The sequence below is a fragment of the Phalacrocorax aristotelis genome, chromosome 22 (assembly GCF_949628215.1).
Source record: "Phalacrocorax aristotelis chromosome 22, bGulAri2.1, whole genome shotgun sequence".
In the NCBI taxonomy this organism is placed as follows: domain Eukaryota; kingdom Metazoa; phylum Chordata; class Aves; order Suliformes; family Phalacrocoracidae; genus Phalacrocorax; species Phalacrocorax aristotelis.
The window spans coordinates 2,496,690-2,518,913 of NC_134297.1; the positions used below are offsets into that span (position 1 = coordinate 2,496,690).

Genomic DNA, 22,224 nt, shown 5'->3' on the forward strand with positions numbered 1-22,224 from the left:
ACTTGGAAATACTTAAAATCCAGCAACTTCTTCATAACTATGTGAGAAGGAACAGTGCATTCAACAGCAACAGCTCACTTTTGTCCCTCATCTCAGCTCTGTCACGATGACAGGAAAAAGGGAAGTAATTCTTAGAGGTGGGGAAGCTGCTTCAAGATGAGGAGCAGTTTCCTATCTGAAAAGTCTGGTTTGTTCCTGAATATACAGCTTGCTAACAACTACTAGCATCTTGCAGAGATGTTGGAACATCACTTGAATGTTTTTAAGGCAGTGCCAAGAGACTAACTGCACTCATTTCTCTACTATGGTCAACCATTGCCACACACAAACAAACTGACTCTAATTTGGCACATGCCAAATTAAGGACAATTATACAAATTTCACTACTCTAGTTTTTGCTTTTTTCCTAATAGTTATCACTTCTCCTAAGGAAATTAAAAGACCACAAACCAAAAAATCCTAACCAAACACCAATATTAGTATCAATATTAGTACATACTTCAAATGACAAAAAAAGGGAATCCTGTTCCTTCCTGTATCACGGGTTTTTGTAGCTTAGAACTTATATTTAAAAATATCTTTGCAACTTTCTTTTTTTTTTCATTTAAAAATATTAGGAATAGGACGCATTACCTTCCTTATTTTACTAAAGGCCTAGAGAACTGGAGTTAGCTCAGTCCTTATCTGACATCTGGGAATTGAAACTGTCAAGTAGCGAGGATGAAATGCTTGTCAAGAAAGATGGAAGTTCTTCTATCCTTCACCTACTCCAGCTTTCACTTTTCATTGGTTTTCTATTAATCATTTAATTCTCCAACCAGTCTTTAAAAAAAAGAAACAACACACACCCCCCCAATTCGACCTAACAAATTTACATACGAAGAGAGGCTTGTCTATGTCAGTGAAAGCTTTAAGGTTTCATGCAGGTTACAGAAATTCAGATTTGAGTTGTTAACCTGATACAACCTAAAAGTACAGAAACTGCATTAAAATTAACAACTTCCTGCTATCTAGAGCAACTCCAATTTACAAAGTGTTTAGATATCAGATTTATAAAAGGATTAACCTCCCTTAAGGTGCAGCACATTATGCTCAACCTGATCTACCTGTGAGCTCCCACTCTCCACCTCCAGATCTATGTTCCTCCTTTCCCCCTTGCAACAGATCTAAAAAGCTCACAGCTGCAGAGTTAAATCAGCGCCCCGAGTCCATTTTTTTGCTACAGTTTCCGACTGAATTACTCCACTAACCCAAACCGTGTGCTATATAGCACAGGGAGCTGCTGTCTCTGCTCGTGTCACTCACTTTTACATGTACTTAAGCACACTCAATCAGGCACTCACATCTAAGCTAGTATCACACCTTGTATCAGGAGCTGGCAATTTTCAGAGAAAAGTGCAAACCACCCGTAACATGCCAGACAGCTAAAAGCGTAACTGTGAATTGTAAGGACATACTAGCCGGAAGCGTTTCATTTTCATCTGAGGAGCACTGGCTAGTGTTCTTCCACAGATGACTAATCCTTACAGGGTATTAGTTACAGAATTTTGGGGTTGGGTGGGAAACATGACTCCTTCACACAAGACTAATCACAAAGACCTTCTTCATCCATAAAGCGCATTGCTTTTTTCCAAGTAGTACCTTCATCTCTTCCGAGTGTGTTTCACTACTGCTCATTATTTCACACGTCATTTTATTTCACTAGAAGCAAATATCCATCTTCTTGAACTTTACACTTCCCAATACTTTTGTTCTCTTTTCTTAGTCTCCTCCTCTCCAAGGAAAAACTGAGTTTATTTGTGCATGCCTCACTAACAAAAGTTACCCTGAGATCACAGATTTTCTCGGCAGCAGGACAAATTAGCATGGCAGGAAAGCATGTGTCATTAACCTAAACGGCAACAAACACACAAACAAGCAAAGCAAAGGCCACATGCAACCATCTAGCCCCCTGGTGCACCCTGTATGGATGGTCCATTAAAAAGGGTCATTGACTACCTCTATTGCTACAAACACACATTAATCCCCACATTTTTCTTACCTTTCGTACTACTTTGTTTGACTATTTAGTAATAAAATTTTAGGGTTGCATTAATATACGATTCAAGTGACAATTTCCGAGTTTATTTGCATATACCATCTACTACCCTGACTTACGTGTAACTTCTGCTTCATGCCTCATTTAATTTATTTTCACCTAAGCCTTGCTAACAATTTCTGGCAACTATATTTACTATTTTCAGTTCAAGTTAAAATTTTATATTCCAATACACAGGTTTTTCCATAAAAAGGATGGATTCTGTACATAATCTCTAAGCGCTGACCTTTCAAGGTAATAAGATCCCACTTTTTTCAATTGGACAGTTATTGACTAGTCAGAGTTATGTAAAAAACTAGGCAAGTATTTTTATAGGTCAAAGTCATATAAAATACAATTTCAAAGTACTGATGCTAAAAAATCCGAACAGCAAACAGGTCCCATATTTAAAGGGTTCAAAGGGGGAGATTCAGGAGAAACCCAGGCAAGGAAACAGTTCTTTTTGAAAGGGCTTTCTGAGCAAGTCTCAACAGCAACACAGCACAGATCTTCCTGCAGTCCAGACCTGATGGTACACAGGTACAGCCTTTTCAGAACCTAATAAGCTGAATATTCCTCTACTGTAAGTTTAATAAAGGCACAGATAAATGCAAGAGATTAGCAACTCAAGAAATTTAAGCAACAGTTTAGAAGCTTGAGATATGAACAGCCTTCCATCTAGAAATATTAATAAGCAGCACTTCCGCTTTATGTGCGTAGTAAACTAACACCAAGTCAAGTGATGTGGTCCAAACTTGAAGTGCTTATTCAAAGTAGTACCTGGCTAGAATTAATATCCCCTGACATCACTAGAAGTGATTTTAATAGGGTTCCCCTTCCTCAAAGGCCACATAAATACTTCCACCAAGTAACTCAGCAATTAAGTTTCAGATAAACATTCTTGCATCTCTTACTGCAGGAAGTCAGTGTAGCTGTACTGAAAAATGAAAGACTTTGGCACAAATCTCCACCGGCAAATCTGCTGTAAAAATCACGCAGAAGATAAAAAGGCTTCAGACTGGACACAAGGCTCCTCAGAAATGGAAAGCTGGTTTAAAAAAATTCAAGACTGTATTAGAATGCACTGGAATTCAGCAATTTCTTAGGACACAAATAGAAAAATATATCCTACCAGAGCTGGGAAGCTGTTAAGCTCTGTTTTCTATAACCTTTGTTATTTTGAACGATACTCAACAAATACACTTTCTAAAAAAAAAAATTAAGAAGATTAAAGTTTTCATCCCCATCACAAAGTTTGCCAAAGAAGTGAGAACTAAAAAGTAAACACAACTTACTATCTTCAAGTGAAGCATTTAGAAGTTTGGCATATGGCATCAAACTTGGGAAAAGAACACTAACATTTCAAGGTCTTTGCTTGGCTCTTCAGTTACAGCAACCATTTAAAAATAATTAACAGTTTATTATGCAACTTCAGAAATAAGACACTAGGAGAAATTTCTTTTAATACTTGGGATGCAAAGCTCATCTATCCCTGCATGGCCAGAACAATGTCAGTGTTGCAGGTTTGTTTTCCTTAATTGAAGCCCAAAGCAAAGGCATTTTCCATTCCTGTAAGGAATGATTTTATCACACAAGACCACTGTGACTGAATAATTGGAGGTTTTTTCTGTTTTTTACCTTGTACTTCAAACAATATTTTATTTACTTCTGTCTGGTACAGAGCAGCACAATAAGCTCTCTTCAGTAAACAATGAAAGCAACCATAACAAAGCCTTACTAAAAGCTTACCTCTAGGTGTAGCGACTAGAACTACTTAAGAAGAAAATATAGGAGGAGGTTGATCTTTCAAAGCCATTACTCTCCTCAGATGCCTGTTTTTAAAAAGTGACCATGACTACATCTTACCCACACAGGCTTACCATCATTTTTGTTTTAGGTAAAGCATAAGATATTAACAATCTACAGGCTGGTATCACCACGTAACATATGGGCCGGGGGGTTGCGGTTAAACAAAGAGACTAAAAAGGGTTGAATTTGGTTAACTGGCAGGGTAATGTATCGAAGAATTCAGGGGACGGACACACACAAGTTCCTTCGCTAAAAGAGATTACAGAGGTAGAAGGACTGCTCATCTGCAAGTACTGGCCAAGTCAGGAAAGCAGGCACAACACACGGTTTGAACCTTCCCTATTAACAGAAAGTTATCGCTATCTGGTGGCTACGCTCACCAGCTAAGCCAACAGCCGCCCGCCCGCCCCCCACCTGAGCATCCTTACTGTGACAGCAATACACCGTCTGCGGCCCGAGCCACAGGGCATCCCGCCACGGCCAGGCCAGGAGGCATTATCGCTGCCCTTGCCGGGAAGATGAAAGCCAGAAAACAAACAAGAACGGCGGCCAAGGCTCCTGCTCCACAGCCGAACACCTCAGGTAAATAAAATCCAGCCCCCCGCGCGCCCCAGGGGGAGGCTCCAGTGCTGGGAGGGACAAAAGGAGCGAGCAGCCTGCGAGGGCGCCGCTGCGCGCCCCGGCCGAGCCACCCAGGCCACCCCCAGCATGCCCCAGCTCCCGGGCAGAGCCGCGCAGCCCCGAGGCCAGCTGCCCGCTCCACAGCCCGGAGCGGGGCCCCGTTACCCCAACGCCAGCCGCCCCGCCCCGCTGAGCGGAGCCCCTGCGGCCAATCTCCCCCCTCCCCCGAGCCCCGCAGCAGCGCCCCCGGCCGCCGCCCCCCCCCCCCCGAACCCACCCCCCGAGCCCCGAGCGCTCCCGCGCCGGCGGGCACCCGAGCCCTGCCCCCAGGCCCGGGCCGGGCGAGGCCTAGGGGCCACGGGAGGGGCGCGGCGGCGCGGCCGGGCTAGGCCGGGGCAGGGGGCGACGGCGGACCCCGCCGCCGCCTCTCGTCTTGTCTCGTCTCGCCGCGCCTCACCTCGCTGCGCGTGATGCGGTGCCGCGCCAGCTTGACCACGGCGAAGTTGCCTTTGCCCAACGTGCCCTCGATGTCGTAGAAGCCGACGCGGACGGGCCCGAGCCCGCGGGGCAGCAGCGGGGGGGGCCGCCGGGGCTCGGCCATTACCATGCTGGGCGCGGGGGGCGGCGGCGGCGGCGGCGCGGGTCTGTCGGCGGCGCCCCGGAGCCGCGCCGCCCCGCCCCCTCCGCCCTCCTCCACCAACCGCGCGTCACAGCGCGCGTCAGCGGGGGCGGGGCCTCGCCATGGCAACCGCGGCAACCGCGGCCACCGCGGCGGCGGGCTCCCTCCTCTCCCCTCCCTCCTGGCGCTGCCCTAGGCCGCCGCGTCCCTGCGGGGATCTCCTACCCCGCTGGGGCCGGGGGAAGCTCCCCCTCCTGCTCACAGCTCTGTCGCCCCTCGGAGAGCGGAGAGGGGGGCGAGGGACTCTACTGGGAGCGCCTCGTCAGCAGGACGAGGAGAAACAACGGGTTTTGCCCCAGGTGTCTCTCCAACCCTGACTCGGGGTCTGCGTGGCCCCGAGGGTGCTGTAAGAGCTTGGGCTGCTGCACCTGGGGCAGAGACTCTGTGGGGACTCTACATAATGTCCTGACAGAAATACCCTCCCTGGCAGCGAGCAGCGTTTGCAGGGGGCCAAGTTACTCTGGATCAGAAAGATGCCTTTTCTGAGTACATCAGCTTCCCAAAAGCCTGATCAGCATTATGCAACACTCACCTCAAGTACTCTGTGCAGTTCTGGGCCCCACAATTTAAGAAGGATGTTACAGTGCTTGGATACATCCAGAGGAGGGCAACAAAGCTGGTGAAAGGTCTGGAAGGCACATCTTGTGAGGAGCAGCTGAGGACTTTGGGTTTGTCTAATTTGAAGAACAGGAGGCTGAAGGGCGACCCCATGGCTCTCCACAGCTTCCAGAGGAGGGGACATGGAGAGGGAGGTGCTGATCTCTTCTCCCTGGATCCAGCGATAGGACACGTGGGAACGGCTCAAAGGTGCGTCAGGGGAGGTTCAGACTTGACCTGGGGAAGCTTTTCTTTATAAAGAAGGTGGTCAAGCACTGGAACGGGCTTCCTATAAAGGTGGTTAATGTCCCAGGCCTGTCAGTGTTTAAGAGGCATTTGGGCAATGCCCTGAATAACATGCTTTAACTTTTGGTCAGCCCTGCAGTGGTCAGGCAGCTGGACTAGATGATAGTTGTAGGTCCCTTCCAACAGAACTATTCTATTCTATTCATTTATTCCCTACACATCTGGAAAGACATATCTGGAAGCTTTATTAAGCCCTTTGACATAAAATGGTTAGAAGCCCTGCAGAGTGACAGTGTAAGTGCAAAAAAAATATAAGGCCTTTTATGCTAAATTTCCTTTTCAGTACTAGTCTGCTTTATGTTTGTACATACACATTAGCTTGCTTTCATTTTAAAAATACCGTGCTCATTTCAGGTCTGCAGCAATCCTTCCTCCCCCAATTCATGTCTATGCCCCTCTGATTGCTAGCTCTCCCTTGACCCATCTCTGGCTGGAGGACTGGTACCTTCTGACATTTGAATACCAGGCATCAAACCTGGAGGCTTTGCTCAGTCCACTGACTAAAAAAGGCATGTCCAAAATCTGATGGTACAAGAGCACACATGTCTGTGTCAGCTGCACGTTCAGCAACAGTCACAGACCTTTTATAAACAGAGTGCAGTGGGCACAAACACAGCTCAGAACAGAGTGCTGCCTCCAAAAGTGAGTGGAAGTATGCAAGAAGCAAACTTCTGTCTCTTGCTTTCCCTTTGTGTATGTCTTACATGTAAAGCTGCCTCATACTTATGGAAAGTTGGTTAAATTTGTTGTGTGTGAAACAGCAATGACTGTTCTGCAAAGGGAACTGTGAAAACTTAATGCTTGTCCTTCACTGCGCTTGCAGTTCATGAGACTCCTCTGAGGAGTGACATTTTGAGATTACACTGCTGACTTAGACTGCTATGGATAATAACTCTGCTGTTACTGTTCTATTTATCCCCTTAAGAACTTCTGGCAATGACTAACTGATGGCTTGAGTTAGTCAGACATCCACCATCCACATTTTAAATGATTGATAGGTTCATGAGCAAGCATAGCATAATCTTACTTGAAGAGAAAATGGTGTCATCCTATAAGATGCTTCATTTTTTTCTGAAATCCGAAACACTGACCAAACAATATTTCTAGCATGATGCAAGCTTGGCGTGTTAAAAGTACCTTTTTCTACATTGTGCAAAATATTGCCTAATATTCATTCTGAGTCACTTTATTATAAATTATTTTTTGTAGTAAAATATTTATTTCCTTCCTGCCCACTTTCATCCATGCAAAATCTCACCAGACTGGTGCAAAATCAATTATTAAGTCAAATTTTGTGTTTGCAATAGAGAACTTTTGCAGAAACATTCTTGTCGGGCACACCACAATGCCATTTTTGGCCTGAAAGTTCAGGTCACAAAAACATTTCTTAGTAACACAGCCATAGGAACTGAAGTCACAAAACGTTCTTTGTACAGCAGCCTTTAACGGCCATTGATGGCTTTCGCTATGCTTCAAAGAAACTAATGCAAGTGCTTCTCACAAACACTGGTAACAGAGGAGCTCTTCCAGGCCATTTTCAACAACCTGAATGACACAAACTGTAGAGCACACATGCCCTCTTGTGGTCAATATTCCTGTACATAATACTACCGCTGTGATGCTCTGCTAAACTGAGATGTCAAAGAAAAGAAATTATAAAATTATCTTGCCTTCTAATGACTTCCAGAGATGCTGAGCACATGCAGCTGACTGCCTGAGTTCAATAAGCCAGCACCTCAAACGACCAGGGCACACAGTTGCCAGATTATGGCTTTACATGTTTACACACCTAAGCTCCAACATCTGGCTTGAGCTTTTTCCTCTCATTTCCTGTTTTTCAATGCCTAAAAGATGCTTAGTGCCTGCCAAAAACACCCCACCAAAACCCAGAAGAAACCAAGGTTACAAGAGTAAAAGTGGATAGACGCACAATTGCTTGATAAAAGAACGCTAATTACTGCATTAGAAACCCTGGACATTGCAAGCACCCAGCAATGAGTGTGCCTCTATACCAGGATTTTGCTTTTCAGGAGAAATGGTTGCTAACTGGTGTCATTTTCAAAACAGGTAGTAGTGTTTTTTTGGTTGGTTTGTTTTTTTTTTTTAAAGAGATTACTTCTTTCAGGGCTTTGTCTCGCGCCACAATCTGGTGGAGAAACAGTATGAGGTTGGCAGACACTCTGTGATACTGCAGATATATGGAGGACAGAGCCACTGTGCACATCAACCTCACCTATAACATTCAGGAAGTGAGGGAAGCAGCTGTGGCAAATGATCAAAATATTTTCAGGTTTGCAATGGACAGCAATAGCACACAGATCCAGAAACGCCTTCCTCCATCTTTTCATTGGCAGAGCTCACTCATGGCTACCTCGTGCACTCATTTCTGTTGTTGTTTCAGTTCCACATAAAACACCTTCTGCCAAAGCCTTTGGCACATCTTTGTTTCCTGGTGACTTATGCAAATTGGTTTTGCTTCATTTTCCTATTTATTTATTTCCATGCAATCTTTTAGGGAACCCTGTCAAGAGCTAAATTCATCTCAGGTACTTCATAGACAGACTTATTGGGCAGCAAAATGTTGCTCTCCTGGAACCAGAAACACTCACCTGCAGCGCAATAGGTGAGCAGTATTTATGCCTCTGCTTGGTATGCTTTATTTGCTTGGACATTCTCCTTCCATTACCTGGTCTCTGATCAAAGGAAAAAACAAAGCAAAAAAAAAAATCACATGGATCCAAAATCTGGAGTTTAGCAAATCCCTAGAATAAAGCCAGAATAAACAGATCTAATTCTTTGAGATTTTAACAACGTCTTTTAAAGAGTTCTGGCTTCAATGAGCATTTCACAGCGTCAAGATTGCCTCAACCGGCACCTTTCCTTTCCAGCGGAAGACTGGCACTTCACTACCACATCACATTTCTGTCCATCACAGTGTACACAAGGTATACTAAACAAAGCAAATACTCTTAATGAAAACATCCAACCAGGGAAAGGAAATGAACAGAAATCTTTCCTTGCCACAATACTTCAGGCTGTTAACAGGGTTGAGAGTTACATGGCAATCTTCAAGATTGCTGAAGACTCCACTAGGTAAATCTGAACTAAGGATTTGAGAAGTCTAGGCGGGGCTATAAAGTTTGAAAAATCTGGCTGTTTAAATCATAACCCTGAGGACTAACTTCAGTGACCAGTAGTTCTTATCTCAGTAGGTACTCCCGTGTTCAGAAGTCCTGTGCTGGACTGAGAGCTACGGACAAAAGCTTTGTTGAAAAGTTGATATAACTGCAACCAATACAGAATGGCAAAACTTGAGGTGTTGTGGGTTTTTTTCATACATAGACAGATAAATAAACAGGCATTTACTATTTTAATTTGGCTTGTGAAAAAGTCAAACACAATCTGACAGAATAAGTAAAAAAGATTACTTGCTATACAGAGGACCAGGTACCAGAACTCCTCAACCAAACCATATCTTTAATCAAATAAATTTTTGTACATGACTTAGTCTCGACATGCTTCAAAATTGCTGCACAGATCTGCTGGACAATATAACTAAAATTTTGTCATTTACAAGGCCTCATTACTGTAGTTTAAAAATCACTTAAGAGTCACTCATTTTTAGTTTCCAGGCACCCCTGGAAGCCTGTGAAACGCTGTTATTTCTGTTTTTCACGTGGGACTGAGACACTCGATATTTAAGATAAGACTGAGACAGAGTACAGAGCTGAATTCAAATGGCCCCAGATACATGTTAATGTCCTAAATGCTTTCTTGTCTTCAGTGCAGATGTCCAGCTTCCCAACATTCAACCGTTCAACATACTTGGTTCTCTGTGTGGCACTCCCACTTCTTTCTCAGTTCAATGGGATACAACCAAATAAAACTCCAGTTTTAAGGAACAGCTCCATTGCTGGAATAATTGAAAACAGAGAAGCAAAATGTGCTGGTTTACTCAAAGCTGAACATGTTTGCCTTGAGAATATATAAACTAATGTATGGAACAGCTGAGATATCAGATCAGACAGGACAGATAAATCTTAATGGCCTACCTTCGCAGTGCTTTCTACTATACAGCTACAAATGTGCAAAGATCCTTGGCAAGAAGCTGTACAGCTCTGAATGCAAACCTCAAAGCGTATTCATTCCTTCAGTATTAACAGCTGGAGGCCATACTGATGCTGTCATTGCTTCGTGGCCACTGACTTTGCCTTAGAATCTACCATTTGCTGCAGAACTTGGGCTCCGGACTCTACATGTCCATGTAGCACCAATGTGTTCAGGTAAGGACACACACCTTTAAAAAGCAGAAAGTGCAAAACAATGCCATGTTGTCGGTCTATAGCCTGAAGCAGCTGAGGAGCACGGGAATGGATGGTGCTTGTTCATTTCAGCAGGGTGAATCTTATATTTGTAAATTTATTTTCAGTTTTGCAGATCTCAGTATTAACATCAAACATTTTACAGAAAGTAGTCCTTTATGGAACCAGATCATGTGCTTATTTGACAAATACAAATTCCGTTCCTATTCCTTTCCAAAAGCCTTAGCAACTGCAAGTACCTCCAACTTCCAGTAAACTTTTACAATGGAATTCAGCTAAAGCAAGCCCATATCCAGCAGCACATGGGATTTTGCCCTGAGCATATTCAAGTCAATGTGAATCTCAGTTTTTATCCAAACTCCTGTTACACTTAGCTGCACTGACATATGCAACAGTGCAGAGACCTTGCCATGGCAGTTAGCTCCAACCTCCTATGAAGGTCAAGTACTTATAACTGTGAAACAAACATTGATCTGATCACATCTCATGAACAAAATATGTATCAGAAAGTCCTAGCAAAAACCAAGTTAATCACAATCCCAAGTTGTCAATACTGCTCCTGAGTCCCCTTTGCTGTTGCTTCTCAGCAAACATATACAGTGATGTTCTCTGTACTACATGGCATAGGAAATTACAAGCTCATATGGGAGATGCTGGAATGTGATCTATCTAATGCATGGAAGATGAAAACTTGGCCATATGATTAATTCAAAATCAAAGACATCTAGTTATTTAAGCATCCATGCTGATAGGCAAATTCTGTACCTTATTGATTCCAAGTAAAGTTGTGTGGTATCCAACTTGCTGTGGATAACTGTAGGTATCTCTTCACCAAACCACAGATAAGCAAGTACAGTTTAAAGAAAATGCTAGGCACTCAACTTGTCATTTAGTTGTCCTTCTGCATTCTCAGTGATAAATGACATTATCCTCCCTAGCAGAAAGACAGTGCTGTGAAAAAAGATGCACATGACCACCCTTCTCTCTTTTCCAATATAAATTCCTTATTCTTGTGATGCAAGTCATCTCCTGAAGTGTGCTTCGAAGGGCCTTAAAACATACCTATACCAATGACCGAGTTAAATTCAGTTTATCTTGAAATAGTTCATCACAGCTGTTTTTAACTTCCTACAGCAGAAATCTCATATGTATGTAGAACTGGTTAAAATAACCATATATTCTTTGTTCAATAAAGAGAAATTACATTCAGTGCAACTCTTAGAATATCCTGTTAGCCTGCTGTCCTGACTTTGGCTGGGAGAGAGTTAGTTTTCTTCCTAGTAGCTGGTATAGCGCTATGTTTTAGATTTAGTATGAGAATAACGTTGATAACACACTGATGTCTTAGTGCTTACACTAGTCAAGGAATTTTTCAGCTTCTCATGCTCTACCAGGTGCACAAGCTGAGAGGGAGCATAGCCAGGACAACTGACCCAAGCTGGCCAAAGGGATATTCCATACCATATGGTGTTATGTTCAGTATATAAACCGGGGGGAGTTGGCCAGGAGGCAGCAATCACTGCTCAGGGACTGGCTGGGCACTGATCAGCAAGTGGTGAGCAGTTGCATCACTTGTTTTTCCTGGGTTTTGTTCTTTTTTCTTGTTTTCCTTCTCGCTACAATTTATTATTATAATTATTATTATCTTATTTAATTATTAAACTGCTCTTATCTCAACCCATGAGTTTTCTTACTCTTGACCTTCCAATTCTCTCCCCCATCCCACTGGGGGTGAGATGAACAGCTGTGTGGTGCTTAGTTGCTGGCTGGAGTTAAACCACAACACCTGCTCTGGTTCCTTATACACCTTAGAGAGGATAAAATTCCAGTCTGAAGTTGCTTCTGCAGACATTTGGACAGGTCCTTTATATCACTTCCATAGCAAATGCATATTCTTGATTTCTTCTATCTCCCTAACAACTTTATTAGATGTGCTGCAAATAACAGAGAAAGAGAGATAATGATCTGAAAAAACCCTTAGTGTGAAGGATCATCTCTTTCCCTTAGAAGTCAACCAGTGAACTGCAGACCATGAATTCTGTCCAAATGCTGTTACTTCATATTCTTGCTTGTTCCCCATATCTACAGGAAAATTCTCATTTCACCTGACTTTATATTTAGTCATGTGGCAGTTGCTATGCCCTACTGCTATTCATTTCTGCTCCTCCAAAGGTGCAGAAAAATGGGAGCTATCTAATACTGACTTCAAAATGATGCCTTAAAAACTGTGGTAAAGTAAGATATCATTCCCTCATACTGTCAGAGAGGAAATTCTGTGAGCTATCCTAAGTACCTTACTTAATACTTAATATATGTACGGGAATATGTGAAGTCCCTGCAGATAGAAAACAGATAATTTATTACAATTGATTAGCACGATACTTTAGTTTACCTGCCAAAATGCTGTTCTTAATCAAATTCTTTATGTTCACCTACCTTTTCATAAATTCCATCTCTATGGAGATTAACATCAGGATATCAGTCTTCATGGAATTCAGTACAAGTCACAAGCCCAAGGGGGGAAAAAGATTTATAATAAAACTGCAACTGGCTATTCCTTCTACAAGAAAGGAATTGGTACTCAATTTGTCATTTAGGCCAAATTAGTACATCTCTGGACAGCTAACCAGGCTGCTGTAATTCCCGAGACAAATCAGAACGCTTTGGAGCACCCCATTCCCTTACTTTAGCATTGCAGAGAAATCCCTTGCTCCTTGCTTTGCAATTCCTTTTGTTAGACGCTAAGTGAAGGAACAGTTAGCCTTACGACACCAGAGCACTTACTTGGATTTTTTGAAAACCAACCTAATGGCGTAAGTAACGCACAGTTATGTGATGTGACTCACATACACTGCCTTGGGCAGTAAGAACTAGGAGGGAGGGAAAGAAGCAGAAACCACATTACAATCTGTCTTGTGAAGTGTCTGAGACTGTCATAAGCAGATGGTGAGGGAGGCCAACACAGCTGGGATATGGGCTGACATGGAAACAACGACCAACCTGCAACCATGGCAGCTTTCTTGGGGACACCTATGAGAATCCAAGTGTGACCAGTGATTGACTTTTAATACCTTTGAATGCGAGTAGGTCACTTAAATGGGGATTTTGGATTGTACTTCAATTTCAAAGGCATATCTTTGGAGTACAAAAAAGAATCAAGAGTATTAACAAGTCATTCCTGGGACAGAAGTGGTCTTGATGCGAAGCAAAATACATACATTCTTTTCAGTTTAGATCTTTAAAACCCCATATTCTTTCAAAAAAAGAGAAGAATATAGGGACAATGCACACCCAGGATAAATAGCACGTATACTATTATTAAAACAAGTGCATAGGGAGGGCAAGTTAACTTGTATTGATATTCACTTCGTCATCCATACTCCAGGCTTTTTTTGTCCATTTCCTTAATATCCATAAATCTCATTCTCCACCCAGGCTGATTCCTTGCTCCTCCCCACATGATCTCCACACAGCTCATAGATATCATTGGTCACAAAGCCACTTTCAGTACTGGCCAATGTCACAAAGCCACTTGTTGATGTATTCATTGCCACATCATCATAATCCCTGGAGAAGCTGTCAAGCACCTTATCTTCCTGTGTACGGAAGGAAGAATTCTTAGTGTCAGGCCTGGTTCCAGCCAGATCTGCTTCTGATTGCTTCTTGATTACTTTGTAAATATCCAGGTTTGGACTGTTCCTCCTGGGGTTAGACAGCCATGCATCTTCCTCCTTCGGGCTTGCATCTGTTGGCTGCCGTCTCCTTAGGGATGGAGGAAAGAGGACAAGTCATAGTATGTTTTTTTTACAGAGGCATATATAAAACAATACCACACCTCTCAAAGTAATTTAATGATGACCCTTGAGGAAAGCTAATACTCAGGGACTGGACTCAGGATGACATTTGTTACTACTTGCCATTCCGGTTGTGTGGCAGCAGGCTGCACCTGGCGTAGTCCCACAGCAAGACCTGCTGAGGTACCCCTTGCACTCTGCTGCCAGCTGAGATGCTGAGGCAGCAAAACTCGACACTGACACTCCCAAAATCACAGCCAGCATCCCCACCAGAGGTATGGTACACAAAGGAAAAGCAAGGTGACTAAATTGGTAAATGTTATTTCCTCCAAACATGTATCCCTTTATTTCTATTACTATGGTTTTCACTGGTGAAGAGGATCTTCTGATAATTCAGATCTTTATTAAGAAAACCTAAGTGTTAACACTTCAAAATCATCATCTTGTTTTGCACTGTTCCCTAACTACTATACGTCTGTGAACATAATAAAATGGCACACTGTAATTCACTCAACATTTTACTTCCCAAGTAACTCAGCCTGGAGCACCCATGCCACTTTTTAAACATTTATTTGGCTCAAACCAGTCCTCTGCAGAGCATCTTACAGGATCCTGAAGCTCACTCCAAAATGATTGCCAGGACAAGATATCACAGGTTCACTTATTACACAAAAATGTCACTTACCTCTTTGCACAAAGCCAAAGCCAGAAGATGGCTGTAATGACCACCAGGAGAAGCAGCACAGGAACACCAGGAATAAGGATGTAGGCAAGACTCTGAACAGGTTCTAGGGGTAAAAATGAGATTCCGGCTTTTATTCACTTCCAGTTGCATTTGACATGCACAGAACTTGATAGAAAAACTGACAGCTGCAAAAGGCAGCATCATCACACCTCAATGGGCTTCTAGTCTTGTTCATAATCTAGCATTATCTACCACTTCTCAAAGGCAGCAAGTCTAACAGAGACTGATTATCAGGTTAAAGTAAAATAAACTGGAATCTTCACAATGAGGAACCAACAAGCCTGTCTCACTGTAAGAAGGCAATGATAGTGCAAGTTAATGAGATACGCTATCTTAAAATCTTGGGAAGCCCCGGCCAAAAGATTTAAGAGAGCAAAATGTCTTTTATGGTGTGTGAATTCATAGGGGCAAAGTCAGTGCAGTAAGAAGAAACTGGAAGTTTTTCATAGTTAATAGACTTAAACAAAACATTAACAATTTAGACACTCAGAAGTGATTCAACAAATTTCAGACCCAAAATACTTTTCATAGCTTTAGATTTAGAACATTTTGGTAGCCAAAGCAATCAGTGTAGGTTTGTATAGGAAAAGATTTGAAGGAGGGTTTTTTAAAGATAGATGCAGTTGCCTAAATTCAGTCTTCTACATTTAGGGTCAAACACTTCAAACTGAAATGACTGTTGGCAGCCACAGGTGAGAGATGCGGGCCTGCAGTTAGAGAGAGAACAGGACAGCTGTTGTATGCACAACATACCTTTGGCTTCTACAACTGTTACATTAGCATCTTTCTTATGGTGTTTTACTGGGAATACTGGGTTGAAGGGCTCTGTTGCAACATCTGGAAAGAAACAGCTTAATATTGCAGATGTTATTTGAAAGAGTTTAAGAATCATAAAAAGTGAGGGTGAGAGGATATGGAAGAGACTGCCAGCTGCAAACATACGTAAGATGTATTGGCACTCTCTTGCTTAGATTTCTGCAGCATGACTAGCCGTCCCAAATACTGCATCAACAACAGCAAGACTGTGTTCCTGCAGACTGGATTACAGAATAGCACAATGAAAGCACAAACAGCAGGGAAGCTTCTTGCTCAGTAAGTTTTCAGTCTGTGAGCATCCTTGACAATGAATGGAACAGAGTACTTCTACTTAATTTCTACTTAACTAAAGTTAACATATAATTAAAGAAAGCACCAAACGAATATCTGTAACTTACCTTTTCGAGAATTCTCTATTGGAGCATTTGTTGGCTTCTCTAAAAGAAAAAAGATATGCATAATTTCCTCATAAGCTTCAGTAGGGAGACCAAGTATACTGAATATAGTCTAATAACACGAGCACCCTTCTTTAGTGTTCTCTCTCAGATCCTATTTGAGATCTCAAATACTTTATCAAAATCCTCTGAAAATTCATAATCACAAGGCAAGTAGCTACAGTTATTCAATACTGAGATTGTTTTCCCTAGAACTTGCATAAATTTAAGATATCTGCCTCCTGCCAGATCTTTCCAGTGAAGCTAGGAAAGGGTTTTCCTGTCTGTAACAGCAATCTCTTCATACATCCTCTTGGGGACTGGGAGCAAGTTGGTTTTTAAAGCTATAGAATGACTCATTACCAAGAGAATATTTGCAAATGAAGTTATTTTTCATGTTGCATCTGTCATCGTTCCATTGAAACAAGTAAGGACCTCCAACTCCTGGTGGGGCAGATGGCTGGTGGTACATCACAACACAGATTTCACTCCCACAGGATGGCTCATCTACATACCAGTTCCTAAGAAAATACAACAAACATGTCAAGTAAGACTTCACGTCACTTTCCATGGTACTCTAGGTCAGACAGGAATACAGCATACAGGGCACCACAGAAGGCAGAATCAAAGAGGATTACAGCTCAGCACACCCCACCGCACCCTCACCCCCTCCTTGCACTGTGTAGAAGTAGGAACAATAACAATACAATTTTTACAGTCTATCTTCTCATTTTGGAATTCTTAATCTTCAAAGAAAACCAGGCAAGCAAGGTGTTCAGCAAATCTTAGGGAGCGAAGGGCTGAGTACCTCACTGCCTGAGACGCCTCTGTGAGGCTGAATAAAAGCTAAGGGGAACTTTGACTCTCTCTACACAACTTTAGACCTATGCAAAATCATCTATCAAAAAGACTTTTGCTCTCTGGCCTCAGTGCCCCATGCCTGCAAAATTTTAACACCTATTTAATATGAAAATAAAAAAAGCTAAAGCAGGATCTGTTTTGCTCTGTCTAGGAAAACACTAACGTGAAAAAAAACCCTGTCTTATGGATAATTTTTTTTTTCGTAGTAATAAACTTCACCACCGGAAAACTGTGTAGGCCTTTCCAAGTACTGCACAGGAATGAGGCTTCACTACTTAGCACTCTTGCAATATAATTGTTACTGAAGAGGCATTTTATGCATCTCAGAGAAACACTTCTAAGACTGTGTTGCGATTTTCAAAAATGTTCAATACCCACTAATTTTGGTGCGACCAACGTTCTGCATGCCAAGCACTTTATGAAAGCTGATCCATACAATAAAAATAATTCCAGATATATCAAGGTATTCAACATGGGAAAAAAACCCACACATTAAAGCAGTATTTTTTCAACCATGACAATGTATTTCTCACTCCCTTCCTTCCTCCCCTATTGCCCTCCCCTGCCACACCCCTCATCTCTTCCTTGGCTTTATCGTTTAGCACCAATAAGCTGTGTCTCGCCAATGAAAGGCAATAAAGCTATGTCTGTTTCATAGCAGCAGCAGATCTGGTTCTGGCTTCCTATTATCTACCCCCAATATCTGAACCACAGGAGAAACTTTAATATATTGAACAGTACTAAAAGCAGTTCTGTTTTATTCATTCCTGCTAAGAGCAACTAAAATTTCTTACAACTTCCCAAAGCATGAAGTTCACAGTAACAACGTATTTTTTACACATGCCCAATATAAAGAAGAATGCAAAGGTAGACTTGTCATACATTTGACATATTGCAATAAAATATTTAAGAACATTTGGGTTATTTAATCAAATTTGCAGTTCAATCACTGTAAATGCAGCAAGAAGTTCAGGATAATGAGTGAACCTTTTATAGTTTGATATTTTAAAATTACTTTAATCACAGGGTCAATAGTAAATATCTACCAGGCAAAACTCTTGAACCTGAAGTTCACTGTAGAGCTGGCACCTTGTTGCAAGGCTTTCATCAACCTGGCAATGTTTACAGCAGATTTTCTACTTCTGTACTACAGAAAAGCAGACCTTGTAAGACTGGATCTAAGAATATCTTTTGTCTAGAAAACTGTGACTCATGATCGAAATCAAATCATAATTTAACAGAACTTTTGAAGCTACACACAGTTTCGTTCTATGCTGAACAGAAATGTGAACGTAGTGAGAACAACTGCAGCAAACTCGTATTTGTTGTAAATGTTGTTGCCTTTATATTTTAATGATAGCAAATGCTGTTGTTACACTTGTCTTAAGACGAGGAGGCAGAAACTTAACAAGCGTTGTGAAAATTTTAACTTTTCATGTCTATAGTAAACACTTCAGCTCTCCAAATTTACTGTCTCACAGGGAAAAATTACTGTTCCTTCAGCAAGTAGAAGGAGAAGGGCCCATCAGTCAGGATATCAGGGACAAAACTTAAAGGGATCTGAAGTGCAAGAACCTTCGGGTCAAAGCACATATTTTGACATGCCTATTTGGAGGTTTTTAATACCAGATCACTACTTCTTCCACCTCTTTTAGCAATCAAAAATTGTCCATCTAGACCAAGCTAGACTCTCTAGGTGTCTTATATAGAGTAACAAAGAAAGAGTGGGGTCTCCAAGGGGTAATTTGTCTACCCCTTACACCTGGATGGGGTGAATCGCTCTCTAGAGATACTACCCCTCTTGAGTGACTGCAGAAGGAACACACATGACAGCTGGGACAACACTGCTTGATTCTTTTGAAAAAAATCCTTTCTGATTGCTAAAGGCAGGTGACAGTCCCTGACCAGGTTGCTTCCCAGTCTCACTCACAGGTACCTACCGGAACTTGGATGAGCTGCCATCTGACCAGGAGTAGAGGTTCTGACACTGTGTACTGTTGTCTACCTCCTCCTTTTTCCTCCTAAGTCCTATCCAAAAATCTCCATCAGAAGCTAAGAGACTCTCAACAAATTTTTCAATCAGTCTTTGCTCTGCTTCTGTTTCAATACTGACTAGATGTCCGCCATCAGCTCTGCAGGCACGGTCTGCTTCTTCATAGCTGATCCTGCGTGAAGCATCATGAAAATAAACTGTTTTGTAGCATGGTTGCTGTGTTCCACCCCGGCAAACTGTCTGTCCTGCAGAAATGGAGAGAAACCTGTTACAGAAACTATGCCTGTTAGTACCAAAAGCGAATGCTAATACTTCCATTTGGTTGAGTTTGGCACTGTACAATAGTTTATATGGGAAACACAACACAGGTAAAAAGCCTCTTGTATTACTGGACTGGCAAATAGCATCTCCAAACTTTTCTTGCTGCATGTAACAGTTTAGGCTGATCTGCAGAGTACTGTTCTTTCATGTTCTGCACTTCTCAGCTCCCTCATGAATTTTCTGTGATTTGAAGACCCTAGGAGTTCCTTACAAAGAAGCAATGCTGTGCCAGAGAGCTAACTGACATGCAACCTTTTATAAAGACAGTTCCTTTACAAGGATTCAAGGAGGCTTTTAAAAATTATTAAGGAATTTGGATGACTAAAATTAGAGATCCCCTTATACAAACAGCGATAACAATAATTTATCTTCTGGGGTATATGTAATAGTTTCATGGAGCATGTACTGCTATGTATCAAGATGTGTTCACACAGTCCAATTGTAAGCATTGCTTTGTGCCGTAATGTTACTGACTGCCCAGGAAGTGAACAATTTCTGCTTTCAGATTGTCATAAGCCAAGGACTTTCTCATGCATGAAGCAGCATGGCTTATTTTGATTACAAGGAAAGTAAAGATCAAAGGGAAAAGATACCTAATCTAAAATTATGCACTTGTATGTTTCTCAGCAGAAGAGTCCCAATATTTAGACTGTGGAAACAAACAGTTTTGTTTTATCAGTAAATATTTCTTTTCAAAACACAGGGCAGACACAATCTGCTATCCTACTTTTTTTTTTTTTAATGGAAGAAAAACATTTAGCAACATTTGTAATGTACTCAGAACAAATGGGATGTGAGGACAGGTCATCATAAACATCTCTATGGGAAATATACTGGCTTTTCTTTGTTCTTATATGTTCCTGCATGACCACTCTAAGAGTGGGAATTTAAATGCCTTTCATACTGGAATTTTTGAACAGTATTTAATAGTTACTTAGAATCACAGAGACTGGTAACATTTTACACAGAAATTAAAACTGGTTGTACTGTAAAAGCAGTATTTAAAAATACATCTTGAGGCTTAACCTGTGTTTCTTTTGGTGACTTAAGACTCATGCAGCCCTGGTGAAAAAGACAAAAAACCTTACCTCTTCTGAGGGATATGTCCACTGCTATTGTGAAAGACGTAAAAAAAACATAGATGGCACATTGTTATTCAAAAACTGCAACTGTCTAGAAATAGCGTCACAAACTGCACTCAGGTTCTTTTCTGGTACATAAACACTTCTTCCCCCCCCATTAACTGACAGAAAAACTCTGTCTTATCAGCCAAACTTGCCATTTCTTTCAACTAAGGAAATTTTTTTTGCAGTTGATTACTGTCTATGTTTCCAAATATAGTTAACAGAGGACAATTAGATATGTAGCTCTAACCAATACTGAAAGGGTTCCTCGTATTTCCCCCTTATCTCCTAATTGCCTGCACAGGATCTGCCTCAAAGTCTGCTGACTTCCGGAAGGCTTACTGTTCCAAGACTAGGGGCAAGTCAGTTATACTGAAAAGTTAAAAATTCATGAAAAGAAGTAAGTCTTCAACCCCGCAGCTGAGCCCTCTAACTCCCACAAAAGTCCTACCGCAGATGAGAGCACAGCAGAATTTAAAAAAGTATTTATAGATAAATAAAACTATTTGCCTTCTGTTGGAATAACATGAACATTCCACAGGTTCAAGCTTTCTGCTAAATATACCAACCTACCAAGTCAGACAGAAACTTCCCCCAGACTGGCTATCCTGTGTCCCCAAAGCAGACTAGACTACCTAGTTTGGGTATTACATCCAAAACACTACTGGCCCAACCTCGAGCTGCCAGATATCTATTCCTATGAAAGGCGTCTAAATAGGTGATATTCCTTTGCACAAAACCAGGACAGACTGATAATTAGAAGAGACTTTGTAGAGGAAGAGTAAGACAACCTAGCGCTGGCTGGAAACTCAGCCAGGCTGCTAATTGCCAGCGAGGCTCGGATGACAGAAGTAGCTCTGTTAGCAACGACAGCGTTAAAAATTCCTAGAACTGAGGCAGAAATGCAGCGGAGACAGCATAAAGGTTTCTTCTAAGGCGTGCCCCCTCCACGACCACGAAGGCTGGGGTGCTCCCACCCAACGCGGGCGACGCCCCGGGCTAACTCCCGCCGGGGAGCGAGAAGGGAAAACCAAACCGCTGCACGGGGCACCCACCCTCGCCTAAAACGCTCCCGGCGCCAGAGCGGAGCGGCCGGAGGAGCCGTCGTGCCCGCCCGGCGCCCCGCGGAGCGTCCGCCGCCGCCCCGCCTTACCGCTGCGCAGCCGTGCCGCCGCCGCCCAGCCCAGCGCCGCGGCGCACAGGGCCGCGGCCGCCAGCATCCCGCCCGGCTGCCTCGGCGTGCGCTGGGCGCCCAGCTCACCGCGCCGCCCGGCCCCATGAGCTGCCCGCACCGGCTGCCGGGCGGGAGGGGAGGGGAGGGCGCGGGGAGGAGCCGTCGCCTCCTCCCTCCGCGGGCTCTGGGCCAGCGGGCCGGGCCCGCCTCGGCTGCTTGGCGGGCGACAGGCGGCAGCGGCAAAGACCACCCCCGCCACCCCCCTCCCCGCCAAAGCCCGGGGACCTGCCTCCCGCCCATTGCTCTCCGGAGGCTTTAGCCTCTCCCGCTGCGGGGCGCACGCTGAGCCCGCACCTCTTCCTGCTGCCCGGCCCGCAGCTACCCCCTGTGCCGCGCTTCAGACCCCCATCACTTCTGCATGTTCCTCCCGCGCGCTCCAGCTTTATAACTTCCCTGTCCCACACAAAAACGACAGGGCCTAGGCACAGGAGAGGTCTCCGATTGCCGCAACGTATGAGCGATAGAAGCCACACCCGCAGTCCCTGAAACCA

The 22,224-nt window shown here is 43.0% G+C and overlaps 2 protein-coding genes and 1 long non-coding RNA gene across 6 annotated transcripts in view; 1 reads left to right on the forward strand and 2 right to left on the reverse strand.

Annotated features, from left to right (window-relative positions):
• The window catches only part of SIK2 (salt inducible kinase 2), a 57,045-nt gene extending 51,831 nt beyond the window's left edge, over positions 1–5,214 (reverse strand). For 3 of the 4 annotated variants that reach the window (XM_075116446.1, XM_075116445.1, XM_075116443.1), the window contains exon 1: positions 4,965–5,214. In XM_075116446.1, coding sequence (XP_074972547.1) covers positions 4,965–5,114 — 150 coding nt within the window. In that variant the 5' untranslated portion in view covers positions 5,115–5,214. Of the gene's footprint in view, positions 1–4,314; positions 4,372–4,964 lie in introns of those variants that run through there. The other variant, XM_075116444.1, reaches the window with a different exon arrangement.
• Positions 5,113–17,576, forward strand: LOC142067630 (uncharacterized). The gene is made up of 3 exons (XR_012664109.1): positions 5,113–5,993; positions 8,215–16,747; positions 17,268–17,576. It is a non-coding gene; the product is annotated as an uncharacterized LOC142067630 (long non-coding RNA).
• LAYN (layilin) lies at positions 9,443–21,919 on the reverse strand. Its single transcript, XM_075116460.1, has 7 exons — positions 21,653–21,919; positions 19,002–19,299; positions 16,564–16,721; positions 16,165–16,203; positions 15,704–15,787; positions 14,891–14,993; positions 9,443–14,173 (listed from the first exon to the last, which is right to left on the reverse strand). Exons 1-7 carry the CDS (start codon positions 21,717–21,719, stop codon positions 13,816–13,818), a joined length of 1,107 nt encoding a protein of 368 aa, XP_074972561.1. The 5' UTR covers positions 21,720–21,919; the 3' UTR covers positions 9,443–13,815.
• Positions 21,920–22,224: the final 305 nt, after the last annotated feature.

Bases quoted from the DNA above. Each gene is read 5' to 3' on its own strand.
- LAYN (XM_075116460.1), bottom strand. From the start codon at position 21,719: ATGCTGGCGGCCGCGGCCCTGTGCGCCGCGGCGCTGGGCTGGGCGGCG. The intron at 16,204-16,563 runs GTAATGAGTCAT...TTTTTCTTTTAG, and splicing joins CATTTGCAAATATTCTCTTG to AGAAGCCAACAAATGCTCCA. The intron at 15,788-16,164 runs GTAAGTTACAGA...GTTTCTTTCCAG, and splicing joins AATAGAGAATTCTCGAAAAG to ATGTTGCAACAGAGCCCTTC.